General features: G+C 43.1%; 1 protein-coding gene across 12 annotated transcripts in view; it reads right to left on the bottom strand.

The window, feature by feature from the left end:
* The window catches only part of LOC110508777 (ATP-dependent 6-phosphofructokinase, platelet type), a 39,695-nt gene that overhangs the window by 5,976 nt on the left and 20,545 nt on the right, over positions 1-13,174 (bottom strand). For 3 of the 12 annotated variants that reach the window (XM_021589588.3, XM_090224823.1, XM_021589589.3), the window contains 5 exons: positions 12,348-12,371; positions 9,578-9,724; positions 6,976-7,046; positions 6,764-6,851; positions 5,890-6,042 (listed from right to left, as the gene is read on the bottom strand). In XM_021589588.3, the coding sequence (XP_021445263.1) occupies positions 5,890-6,042; positions 6,764-6,851; positions 6,976-7,046; positions 9,578-9,724; positions 12,348-12,371 (483 nt within the window). The remainder of the gene's footprint in view (positions 1-5,889; positions 6,043-6,763; positions 6,852-6,975; positions 7,047-9,577; positions 9,725-12,347; positions 12,372-13,174) is intronic. The other 9 variants (XM_036966981.2, XM_090224824.1, XM_090224827.1 and 6 more) reach the window with 3 other exon arrangements.

Here is a 13,174-nt window from a genome sequence, read left to right as displayed (position 1 = left end):
CAACACCACTAGGCAAGGGACACCACTAAGCAAGGGGCACCACCAAGCAAGCGGCACTATGAAGACCAAGGAGCTCTCCAAACAGGTCAGGGACAAAGTTGTGGAGAAGTACAGATCAGTGTTGGGTTATAAAAAATATCAGGAACTTTGAACATCCCACGGAGCACCATTAAATCCATGATTAGAAAATGGAAAGAATATGGCACCACAACAAACCTGCCAAGAGAGGGCCTCCCACCAAAACTCACGGACCAGGCAAGGAGGGCATTAATCAGAGAGGCAACAAAGAGATCAAAGATAACCCTGAAGGAGCTGCAAAGCTCCACAGCTGAGATTGGAGTATCTGTCCATAGGGCCACTTTAAGCCGTACACTCCACAGAGCTGGGCTTTACAGAAGAGTGTTTGTTTCACAAGAAAAAATATTTTTTTCATCTTCAAAGTGGTAGGCTTGTTGTGTAAATCAAATTATACAAACCCCTGAAAAATCTATTTTAATTCCAGGTTGTACGGCAACAAAATAGGAAAAATGCCCTACCCCTAATATACCTACCTACCCATAATACTAACCCTACCCCTAATACTACTCCTAATATACCTACCCTTAATACTACCTCTAATATACCTACCCATAATACTAACCCTACCCCTAATACTACTCCTAATATACCTACCCTTAATACTACCTCTAATATACCTACCCATAATACTAACCTTACCCCTAATACCACCCCTAAAATACCTGCCGCTAATCCAACCCTACCCCTAATACTACCCCTAACCAATCTAGCCCTAATCCAATCCTACCTCTAATATACCTACCCCAAAATGACCTACCCCTAATACTACATCTACCCCTAATATGCCTCCCCTAATACTCTCCCTGCCCGTAAATGACCTGCCCCAATACTGCCCGTACCCCTAATATACCTCCCCCTAATACTACCCCTACCCCTAATGTACTTACCCCTAATACTATCCCTAACCATACATGACCTACCCCTAACACTACCCCTAATACACCTCCCCTAATAGAATACCTACCCCTAATACTACCCCTACCCCTAATACTACCCCTACCCCTAATACTACCCCTACCCCTAATACACCTCCCCTAATAGTATATCTACCCCTAATACTACCCCTACCCCTAATACTACCCGTACCCCTAATAGTATATCTACCCCTAATACTACCCCTACCCCTAATACTACCCCTACCCCTAATACTACCCGTACCCCTAATAGTATGTCTACCCCTAATACACCCCCTACCCCTAATATACCTAACTTAATATACCTAACCTAGCCACGTGCTTCTACACCTGCATTGCTTGCTGTTTGGGGTTTTAGGCTGGGTTTCTGTACAGCACTTTGATATATCAACTGATGTAAGAAGGGCTATATAAATACATTTGATTTGATTTACCTACCACTAATACTACCCCTACCCATAATATAGTACTACTCCCCTAATACTACCCCTACCTCCGATATACCTACCACTAATACTACCCCTACCTCCGATATACCTACCACTAATACTACCCCTATCTCCGATATACCTACCACTAATACTACCCCTATCTCCGATATACCTACCACTAATACTACCCCTACCCATAATATAGTACTACTCCCCTAATACTACCCCTACCTCCGATATACCTACCACTAATACTACCCCTACCTCCGATATACCTACCACTAATACTACCCCTATCTCCGATATACCTACCACTAATACTACCCCTACCTCCGATATACCTACCACTAATACTACCCCTATCTCCGATATACCTACCACTAATACTACCCCTACCTCCGATATACCTACCACTAATACTACCCCTACCTCCAATATACCTACCACTAATACTACCCCTACCTCCGATATACCTACCACTAATACTACCCCTACCTCCGATATACCTACCACTAATACTACCCCTACCTCCAATATACCTACCACTAATACTACCCCTACCCATAATATAGTACTACTCCCCTAATACGACCCCTAACCTTAATATACCTCCCCCTAATACTACTCCTACCCCTAATATACCTACCCCTAATACTACTCCTACCCCTAATACTACTCCTACCCCTAATCTACCCCCCCCTAATAATACCCCTACCCCTAATATACCTCCCCCTAATAATACCCCTACCCCTAATATACCTATCCCTAATATATCTACCCCTAAAACTAATCCTACCCCTAATTACCTACCCCTACCCCTAATACTACCCATACCCCTAACACACCTACCCCTAATACCAGCCCCTACCCATAAATTACCTACCCCTAATACACCTACACGTAATACTACCCCTAATATACCTATCCCTAATACTACCCCTACCCCTAATACACCTACCCATAATACTATCCCTACCCATAATATAGTACCCATAATACTACCCCTGTCACTAATATATCTACCCTTAATATACCTCTCCCTAACACTACCCCTAATATACCTACCCCTAATACTACTCCTACCCCAAATATACCTCCCCTAATACTACTCCAACCCCTAACATACTTAACCCTAAAACGAAGTACCCCCTACCCCTAATTACCTACCCCTAAAACTAATCCTACTGTGACCCTTAATTACCTACCCCTAATACTACTCCAACCCCTAATATACCTAACCCTAAAACTAAGTCTCCCCTACCCCTAATTACCTACCCCTAAAACTACTCCAACCCCTAATTACCTACCCCTAAAACTAATCCTACTGCGACCCTTAGTTACCTACCCCTAATACTACTCCAACCCCTAATACCTACCCCTAAAACTAATCCTACCGCGACCCTTAATTACCTACCCCTAAAACTAATCCTACCGCGACCCTTAATTACCTACCCTTAATACTACTCCAACCCCTAATTACCTACCCCTAAAACTAATCCTACTGTGACCCTTAATTACCTACCCCTAATACTACTCCAACCCCTAATATACCTAACCCTAAAACTAAGTCTCCCCTACCCCTAATACTACTCCAACCCCTAATAACCTACCCCTAAAACTAATCCTACGGCGACCCTTAATTACCTACCTCTAATACTACTCCAACCCCTAAATACCTACCCCTAAAATGAATCCTACCGCGACCCTTAATTACCTACCCCTAAAACTAATCCTACCGCGACCCTTAATTACCTACCCCTAATACTACTCCAACCCCTAATATACCTAACCCTAAAACTAAGTCTCCCCTACCCCTAATACTACTCCAACCCCTAATAACCTACCCCTAAAACTAATCCTACCGCGACCCTTAATTACCTACCTCTAATACTACTCCAACCCCTAATTACCTACCCCTAAAATGAATCCTACCGCGACCCTTAATTACCTACCCCTAAAACTAATCCTACCGCAACCCTTAATTACCTACCCCTAATACTACTCCAACCCCTAATATACAGTGCCTTCAGAAAGTATTCACATGTTGTTGTGTTCCAGCCTGAATTTAAAATGGATTACATGTAGATGTGTGTGTCACTGGCCTACACCCAATACCCCATCATGTCAAAGTGGAATTATGTTTTAGAAATGTTTACAAATTAATACAAAAATGAACATCTGAAATGTCTTGAGTCAATAAGTATTCAAACCCTTTGTTATGGTAAACCTAAATAAGTAAAATGCTTAACAAGTCACATAATAATTGCATGGTCTCACTTTGTGTGCAATAACCGTGATTAACATGATTTTTGAATGACTACCTCGTCTCTGTACCTAAGGTCCCATGTCAAGCAGTGATTTTCAACAGATTTGACCACAAAGACCAGCAAGGTTTTCCAATGCCTCAGAAAGAAGGGCACCTATTGGTAGATGGGTAAAAAAAATATGACATTGAATATCCCTTTGAGCATGGTGAAGTTATTAATTACACATTGGATGATGTATCAATACACCCAGTCACTACAAATATACAGGCGTCCTTCCTAACTCAGATAGGAAGGAAACAGCTCAGAGATTTCACTACGAGGCCAATGGTGACTAACACAGTTACATAGTTTAATGGTTGTGATAAGAGAAAACTGAGGTTTGATTAACAACATTTGGAATTACTACACAATGCTAACTTAATTGACAGAGTAATAAAAGGAAGCATCATATTTGCAACAAGGCACTAAAGAAATACTGCAAAAAACCTGGCAAAGCAATTCACTTTTTGTCCTGAATACAAAATGTTATGTTTGTGGCAAATCAATATAACACATTACTTGTCATGGTTCCTCCTGACAGAGGGTGGCAGAGACCGCCCTAGAGACTTTTATTGGACTTTTTATTGGACTCCGGTATGTCTTATTCTTTTTTTTCTGTGGTCCTTTGCAGAAGCTTGAATTGTTTACTGTGTGTGGTCGTTTCCAGAGTGAGTTTTTGAGACTTAGTGTTTATTTTTTATTTTATTTTTTTCAAGTGTACTGTGGTCCTGCGGCTACTGTTTCTCAGTGAAGTATTATGTTTATCCTTAACCACTGATTCCTCGTCTGGTCTTCTCTGCACCTGGGTCCAACCTTACCACGTCACATTACTGAGTACCACTCTCAATACTTTCAAGCATAGTGGTGGCTGCATCATGTTATGGGTATGCTTGTAATCGTTAAGGACTGGGGAGTTTTTCAGGATAAAAAACTACATGGAATGGAGCTAAGTACAGGCAAAATCTTAGAGAAAAACCTTGTCAGCTTTCCACCAGACACCAGGAGATTGTTTCAGCGGGACAATAACCTAAAACACAAGGCCAACTCTACATTGGAGTTGCTTACCAAGATGACAGTGAATGTTCCTGAGTGGCTGAGTTAGTTTTGACTTAAATCTACATGAAAATCTATGGAAAGACCTGACAATGGTTGTTTAGCAGTCATCTACAAGCAATTTGACAGAGTTTGAAGAATTTTGAAAAGAATAATAGGCAAATGTTGCAAAATCCAGGTGTGGAAATCTCTTAGAGACACACCCAGAAAGACTCACAGCTGTAATGGCTGCCAAAGATGCTTCTACAAATTATTGACTCAGGGGTGTGACTACTTATTAGATATTTCTGTATTTAATTTACAATAAAACTGCAAAAGTTTCTAAAAAACAGGTTTTCACTTTGTCATTATGGGGTATTGTGTGTAGATTGGTGAGAGAAACCCCCCCCCCCCCCCTCCCCCCCCCCCCCAAATGTAATCAATGTTGAACTTTGAACTTAGGCTGCAACACAACAAAAGTGGAATAAGTCAAGAGGTATGAATACTTTGTGAAGACACTGTACCTACTCCTAATACTACCCCTACCCCTAATATACCTAACCCAAATTACACCCCTGCCCCTAATATCCCTAATCCTACTCCTACCACTACTAATCATATACTACTCCACCTCTTTACATGGGTTGAACTTTAATGAAATCACTGTTAACTTCTTGCTGTTTGTACAATAGAGTCTCTTGCAACTGATCAGAGGATAAGTTGTCATACTATATCTAACTCTTTCACTTAGTGTTTACTGTGGCTTTTTAAACTATATCTAACTCTTTCACTTAGTGTTTACTGTGGCTTTTTAAACTATATCTAACTCTTTCACTTAGTGTTTACTGTGGCTTTTTAAACTCTACCTAACTATTTCACTTAGTGTTTACTGTGGCTTTTTAAACTCTACCTAACTATTTCCTTTCAGATGATAAAGTAGCACATGCATACCTCGGTCAACACAAATCAGTTTGGTGCCTTTAGGTAACGCTCAGTTACATTCAGCCAGTTGTGATGCTGGTAAATGTCACGCCCGAGCTGCGATCAGTGAAGCCCCCAATTCTGATTGGCTGGAGGGTGTTCTTAAAACACGTAAACTTGCGACCTCTGACCCCCAGCCAGACTTACATCAGTAATAGCATTCAAAGCTGTGTCTGCGCCAATGCTGAGGTCAGAGCCCGGTATATTGTTGGAGACCGTGGCAGGGACCATAACCATGGGGACACAGAACTCATTATATTTCTCCCGGGCAGCGGACAGTTCCATGACTCCCAGGAAGGCCTACAGTACAGGGCAGAGCCAGGGCTTTAGAGCGGAGAGTTAATTGGGTAGCATCCCAAAATGGCACCCTATTCCCTATATAGTACACTACTTTTGACCAGGGCTGGTCAAAAGTAGTGCAGTGTATAGGGTGCCATTTAGGACACAGCCATAAAGACAGGACAAGGTGGGCGGAGCCAGTGTGAGGGAGCCGGGCCTATCAAAACGGACAGTGTGACATAGGAAGCACCACACAGTGTAACTGACACAGATATGGGGGACACAGGGAGGAGAGCCTGAAGGGTGCTAGGAATTGTGGAGAAATATGTTCTTAATAATCATAGGAGGGAATAATGGAGAATATTTTGTCACTTTAGATTGTGAAATGAATGAATACAACAGTGTGACAAACGTAGAAAAATATAAGAGACAGGAGTATATTCCAGTGTATTTCTCAAAGATTAATAGTAATACACTCTAATAGTAATACTAATAATACTAAAATTCAAATTTTACTCAAAATATAGGATTCTAATGTAAGATCTTTTCAGTGTGCCGGACTATGCATTTAACCAAGTACTTAAAGTATTTGAGGATTACTAGACTATGCTAAAAACTTTTCACATTTATAAAAAGTACAATATACAATTTGGTAATGCATAGTAGTGGTATAATACTGTAATAATATTAAACTGCTATTTCAATGTCCAATGCATTTGATTCTGTGATGAGCTGTACATACCTCAAATCCACCGATAACAAGCAAAGCATTGATGTTATGTATCCTGATTTGTTCAGCTATCTTATCAAGATGCTTCGCTGGAAGGGTTCTGAAATAAGGAATGAAAATCTGTGTTAATCTACAGTACCCGATATGTCAGTGTCCATGCTGCACCTTTTGAAACACTTGTTGTGTCCCAAATGGCACTCTATGGGCTCTGTTCATTGGCCTACCTCTTTGTTCCCAGTATGGACCCCCCTTGTCCAGTCCAACCACCTACATCTCCCCATTTAATCTCCTTTATCTGTGTGGACACAAACACAACAAAACTGCGTTTGAGATTGAGGTTTCAAATGTGTTCTGAGTAGTCTCCATAAAGCTCTCCTAATTGCTAACATCCTCATTCATTACATTCATTTCAATGGGACACAAAACATGCTAAAAGAAGGAATGACATTCTAAAAAACAATCACACATCAGATTTGCAGTCAATGATATAGACATATAACATCTATCCTGCTTTGTATGATAGCTTGATTGTACTGTATTATTGCTCATTGAAGCACACAGGCTCTAATCTACCAACAGTACTCTACCAAGGTCTCACTCATCCCTCAGTGTTGGGCAAGGTAAAGTAGCATTTGACCATGGACGAAGAAGCACGCCATTATTTTCAATCACTTATCCCTGCCTTCATGCTTTCCTCCAGCTGAGTGCCCAGGGCCCTTGAAACAAAGACTGACCCAGGCAGTGTTGTTTGAGGTCTGGTGACAGAGAGAGTGGGTGACAGAGAGGGAGTGACAGAAAGAGGGAGTGACAGAGAAAGGGAGTGGGTGTGAGGGTGAGAACGTAGGGGTTAGAGGCCTAGGAAATGTGGATGAGAGTGGAAGTGAGAGAGAGGCCTGCATAAAGGAGAAGGGGTGAGAGAGAGGCCTGTGTAAAATAGAGGGTGGGTGAGAGTGGAGGTGAGAGAGAGGCCTGTGTAAAGGAGAGGGGGTGAGAGAGAGGCCTGCATAAAGGAGAGGGTGTGAGAGAGAGGCCTGTGTAAAAGAGAGGGTGGGTGAGAGTGGAGGTGAGAGAGAGGCCTGTGTAAAGGTGAGGAGGTGAGAGAGAGGCCTGCATAAAGGAGAGGGGGTGAGAGAGAGGCCTGTGTAAAGGTGAGGAGGTGAGAGAGAGGCCTGCATAAAGGAGAGGGGTGAGAGAGAGGCCTGTGTAAAGGAGAGGGGGTGAGTGAGAGGCCTCTTCTTTATAAAGGAGAGGGGGTGAGTGAGAGGCCTCTTCTGCATAAAGTAGAGAGGGGGTGAGTGAGAGGCCTCTTCTGTATAAAGGAGAGGGGGTGAGTGAGAGGCCTCTTCTGCATAAAGGAGAGGGGGTGAGTGAGAGGCCTCTTCTGTATAAAGGAGAGGGGGTGAGTGAGAGGCCTCTTCTACATAAAGGAGAGGGGGTGAGTGAGAGGCCTCTTCTGTATAAAGGAGAGGGGGTGAGAGAGAGGCCTGGCCTGCATAAAGTAGAGGGGGTGAGAGAGAGGCCTGGCCTGCATAAAGTAGAGGGGGGTGAAAGGCCTCTTCTGCATAAAGGACAGGGGGTGAGAGAGAGGCCTCTTCTGCATAAAGTAGAGGGGGTGAGTGAGAGGCCTGGCCTGCATAAATTAGAGGGGGGGTGAAAGGCCTCTTCTGCATAAAGGACAGGGGGTGAGAGAGAGGCCTCTTCTGCATAAAGTAGAGGGGGTGAGTGAGAGGCCTGGCTTGCATAAATTAGAGGGGGGGGGGTGAAAGGCCTCTTCTGCATAAAGTAGAGGGGGTGAGTGAGAGGCCTGCATAAAGGAGAGAGGGGGGGTGAGAGGCCTGGATAAAGGACAGGGGGTGAGTGAGAGGCCTGGCCTGGATAAATGACAGGGGGTGAGTGAGAGGCCTGCAGAAAGGACAGGGGGTGAGTGAGAGGCCTGGATAAAGGACAGGGGGTGAGTGAGAGGCCTGGATAAAGGGCAGGGGGTGAGTGAGAGGCCTGGCCTGGATAAAGGACAGGGGGTGAGTGAAAGGCCTGGCCTGGATAAAGGACAGGGGGTGAGTGAAAGGCCTGGCCTGGATAAAGGACAGGGGGTGAGTGAGAGGCCTGGCCTGGATAAAGGACAGGGGGTGAGTGAGAGGCCTGGCCTGGATAAAGGACAGGGGGTGAGTGAGAGGCCTGTTCTGGATAAAGGACAGGGGTAGATTGAGAGGCCTGGCCTGGATAAAGGACAGGGGGTGAGTGAGAGGCCTGTTCTGGATAAAGGACAGGGGTAGATTGAGAGGCCTGGCCTGGGTAAAGTAGAGTGGAGGTGAGAGTAATTGGCTTACTTACTGACTTACTTACTGACTTTATTGTCCCCATGGGGATCATTTTGTTGCAGTGTCATGTACACGTTTAAATACAAAATACAAAACAAAATTGACAATACAATTGTAAGCACTCCTGTTTATCTCCCCACACAAGTCTTATCTGAAAAACACCATCAGTGTCTGTGGCAGGGGACACAAGAGTAAAGGTGACTTACAGAGGGCAGCTACTTTTCTACTCTGCAAAGCCAGTCAACAAGGTCACTATAACCTTTAGATTACCTGGCTTCGCTGTCATGTTTATATTAATCATTTTAAATATGTTCTTGTTATTCTAATGGCTTTCAAAATATGGTGTAGACTTCATTTCAAGGTTAATGGTGTAAACAATACTAGGGGACAAATATGATCAAATGTGTTTAACAGTGAGAAAACAACCTGTTGATCATGTGGCAGTGAGACCATCATTCTCATTGGGCAAGAATACAATGACTATAATCATGTGTCTTAACTCCAGTACCTGTCCCTTGTAGAATCCCTCGAAGCCGTCGTTAACAGCGAACATCTTGTGCCCCTCGGTGATGCCCACCCTGACGGCCGAGCGGACAGCTGCGTTCATGCCCGCAGCAGGGGCACCCACGTTCAGCACCGCCACGTTGAAGGAGCTCTGAGGATCAACAGCACAGTCGTCACGCACACACATTTAGAAATACACACACACAAAAACACACACAAAAATACATACACATTTTAAACCAGCAGAGTTGGGGTCATTTCAATTTCTATTCAGTAAATTCAAAATGCTCATTGATACCCATATCACCAAACCCCTCTGTATACATACACCTGCTCATAGTGGTTGATACTGGGTAGAGATGCTCTACAAGCCTGGCAAAGCTGTTGTCTCCGTGGAGAATGGAGCAGCATGCAGAGACAAGCCTAGCAAGGCCTCATGCTACGGCCCCAAAATGCTGCATCTGTATAGGCTGTTGTTGTACTTCACATAGACCACTGGCTCTGAGCTCAATCACATGATCACAGCGTGCTCATGGACAGATAGACCCCACGTATATGAGTGCCCTCATAGGCGTGGTAATCTCAAAGTAATCTCTTACTTTGAGCAGATCACAAGCATGTGTCTGATTGATACTTCTATGCAGCAGAACTAGTTAGTAGGCTACTATGACAACAGCAAGCATACTGAAAGTGCAGGAACAGGGCACTTCTTAGAACACAGATCTACTGTGCTTCTACTAAGCAGAGTCATGAAGAAATAAGCAATGAGGCTACAGCAACAGACATCTGTCGTTTTGTGGCACTATTTATGTTCAAAATGGTCTAATCCAACATGTACTGCGTCAGAAGCTGTCTAGTTCAATCATGGCCCTATGGAGGTATTATTCTATTCAAATAAATATGTTGTTAGAGAAAATGTAACCTACAGTGCTTTGCGAAAGTATTCGGCCCCTTGAACTTTGCGACCTCTTGCCACATTTCAGGCTTCAAACATAAAGATATAACACTGTATTTTTTTGTGAAGAATCAACAACAAGTGGGACACAATCATGAAGTGGAACGACAGTTATTGGATATTTCAAACTTTTTTAACAAATCAAAAACGGAAAAATTGGGCGTGGAAAATTATTCAGCCCCCTTAAGTTAATACTTTGTAGCGCCACCTTTTGCTGCGATTACAGCTGTAAGTCGCTTGGGGTATGTCTCAATCAGTTTTGCACATCGAGAGACTGACATTTTTTCCCATTCCTCCTTGCAAAACAGCTCGAGCTCAGTGAGGTTGGATGGAGAGCATTTGTGAACAGCAGTTTTCAGTTCTTTCCACAGATTCTCGATTGGATTCAGGTCTGGACTTTGACTTGGCCATTCTAACACCTGGATATGTTTATTTTTGAACCATTCCATTGTAGATTTTACTTTATGTTTTGGATCATTGTCTTGTTGGAAGACACATCTCCGTCCCAGTCTCAGGTCTTTTGCAGACTCCATCAGGTTTTCTTCCAGAATGGTCCTGTATTTGGCTCCATCCATCTTCCCATCAATTTTAACCATCTTCCCTGTCCCTGCTGAAGAAAAGCAGGCCCAAACCATGATGCTGCCACCACCATGTTTGACAGTGGGGATGGTGTTTTCAGGGTGATGGGCTGTGTTGCTTTTACGCCAAACATAACGTCTTGCATTGTTGCCTAAAAGTTACATTTTGGTTTCATCTGACCAGAGCGCCTTCTTCCACATGTTTGGTGTGTCTCCCAGGTGGCTTGTGGCAAACTTTAAACAACACTTTTTATGGATATCTTTAAGAAATGGCTTTCTTCTTGCCACTCTTCCATAAAGGCCAGATGTGCAATATACGACTGATTGTTGTCCTATGGACAGAGTCTCCCACCTCAGCTGTAGATCTCTGCAGTTCATCCAGAGTGATCATGGGCCTCTTGGCTGCATCTCTGATCAGTCTTCTCCTTGTATGAGCTGAAAGTTTAGAGGGACGGCCAGGTCTTGGTAGATTTGCAGTGGTCTGATACTCCTTCCATTTCAATATTATCGCTTGCACAGTGCTCCTTGGGATGTTTAAAGCTTGGGAAATCTTTTTGTATTCAAATCCGGCTTTACACTTCTTCACAACAGTATCTCGGACCTGCCTGGTGTGTTCCTTGTTCTTCATGGTGCTCTCTGCGCTTTTAACGGACCTCTGAGACTATCACAGTGCAGGTGCATTTATACGGAGACTTGATTACACACAGGTGGATTGTATTTATCATCATTAGTCATTTAGGTCAACATTGGATCATTCAGAGATCCTCACTGAACTTCTGGAGAGTTTGCTGCACTGAAAGTAAAGGGGCTGAATAATTTTGCACACCCAATTTTTCAGTTTTTGATTTGTTAAAAAAGTTTGAAATATCCAATAAATGTCGTTCCACTTCATGATTGTGTCCCACTTGTTGTTGATTCTTCACAAACAAATACAGTTTTATATCATTATGTTTGAAGCCTGAAATGTGGCAAAAGGTCGCAAAGTTCAAGGGGGCCGAATACTTTCGCAAGACACTGTAAAAGCTACTTGTTGTTCTATTCTACAGGGCCATTGATGCAGCAAATTAGTATTTCAAACGAAGCCTGGTCCCAGATCTGTTTGTGCTCTTGCCAACTCCATTGCTGTCATTGTCAAGCCAAACACGGAGAGTTGGCATGTTAGCACAAACGGTATACATATAGGAGAACTTAGCACTGATCTAAAGCTGGTATATTATAGTAGGTTACAGTACAGTACGTACATTATATGGGAGCTCATCCTCTTCCTATCCCCTCAGACAGAAAACAATTTAACAAACACACTCTGTTAGTGTCACAAAAAGACCTCAGTATGAGCCACAATGCACCTCAACAGGAAGTACCTGATCCTAACGCACAAATCTGAGAAACGCTGGAAAGACACAAACGTTAGGGAAAACACATGTGAATGTCACAGTAACTTTGTCAATGTACAATATACAGTGGGGCAAAAAAGTATTTAGTCAGCCACCAATTGTGCAAGTTCTCCCACTTAAAAAGATGAGAGAGGCCTGTAATTTTCATCATAGGTACACTTCAACTATGACAGACAAAATGAGAAAAACAAATCCTGAAAATCAAGTTGTAAGATTTTTAATGAATTAATTTGCAAATTATGGTGGAAAATAAGTATTTGGTCAATAACAAAAGTTTATCTCAATACTTTGTTATATACCCTTTGTTGGCAATGACAGAGGTCAAACGTTTTCTGTAAGTCTTCACAAGGTTTTCACACACTGTTGCTGGTATTTTGGCCCATTCCTCCATGCAGATCTCCCCTAGAGCAGTGATATTTTGGGGCTGTTGCTGGGCAACACGGACTTTCAACTCCCTCCAAAGATTTTCTATGGGGTTGAGATCTGGAGACTGGCTAGGCCACTCCAGGACCTTGAAATGCTTCTTACGAAGCCACTCCTTCGTTGCCCGGGCGGTGTGTTTGGGATCATTGTCATGCTGAAAGACCCAGTCACGTTTCATCTTCAATGCCCTTGCTGATGGAAGGAGGTTTTCACTCAAAATCTCACGATACATGGCCCCATTCATTCTTTCC

The sequence above is a fragment of the Oncorhynchus mykiss genome, chromosome 28, assembly GCF_057628025.1.
Source record: "Oncorhynchus mykiss isolate SJ-2025 chromosome 28, ASM5762802v1, whole genome shotgun sequence".
Lineage (NCBI taxonomy): Eukaryota > Metazoa > Chordata > Actinopteri > Salmoniformes > Salmonidae > Oncorhynchus > Oncorhynchus mykiss.
The sequence above is the reverse complement of the archived record's forward strand: the minus strand, read 5'-3'. Positions and strand labels throughout refer to the sequence as shown.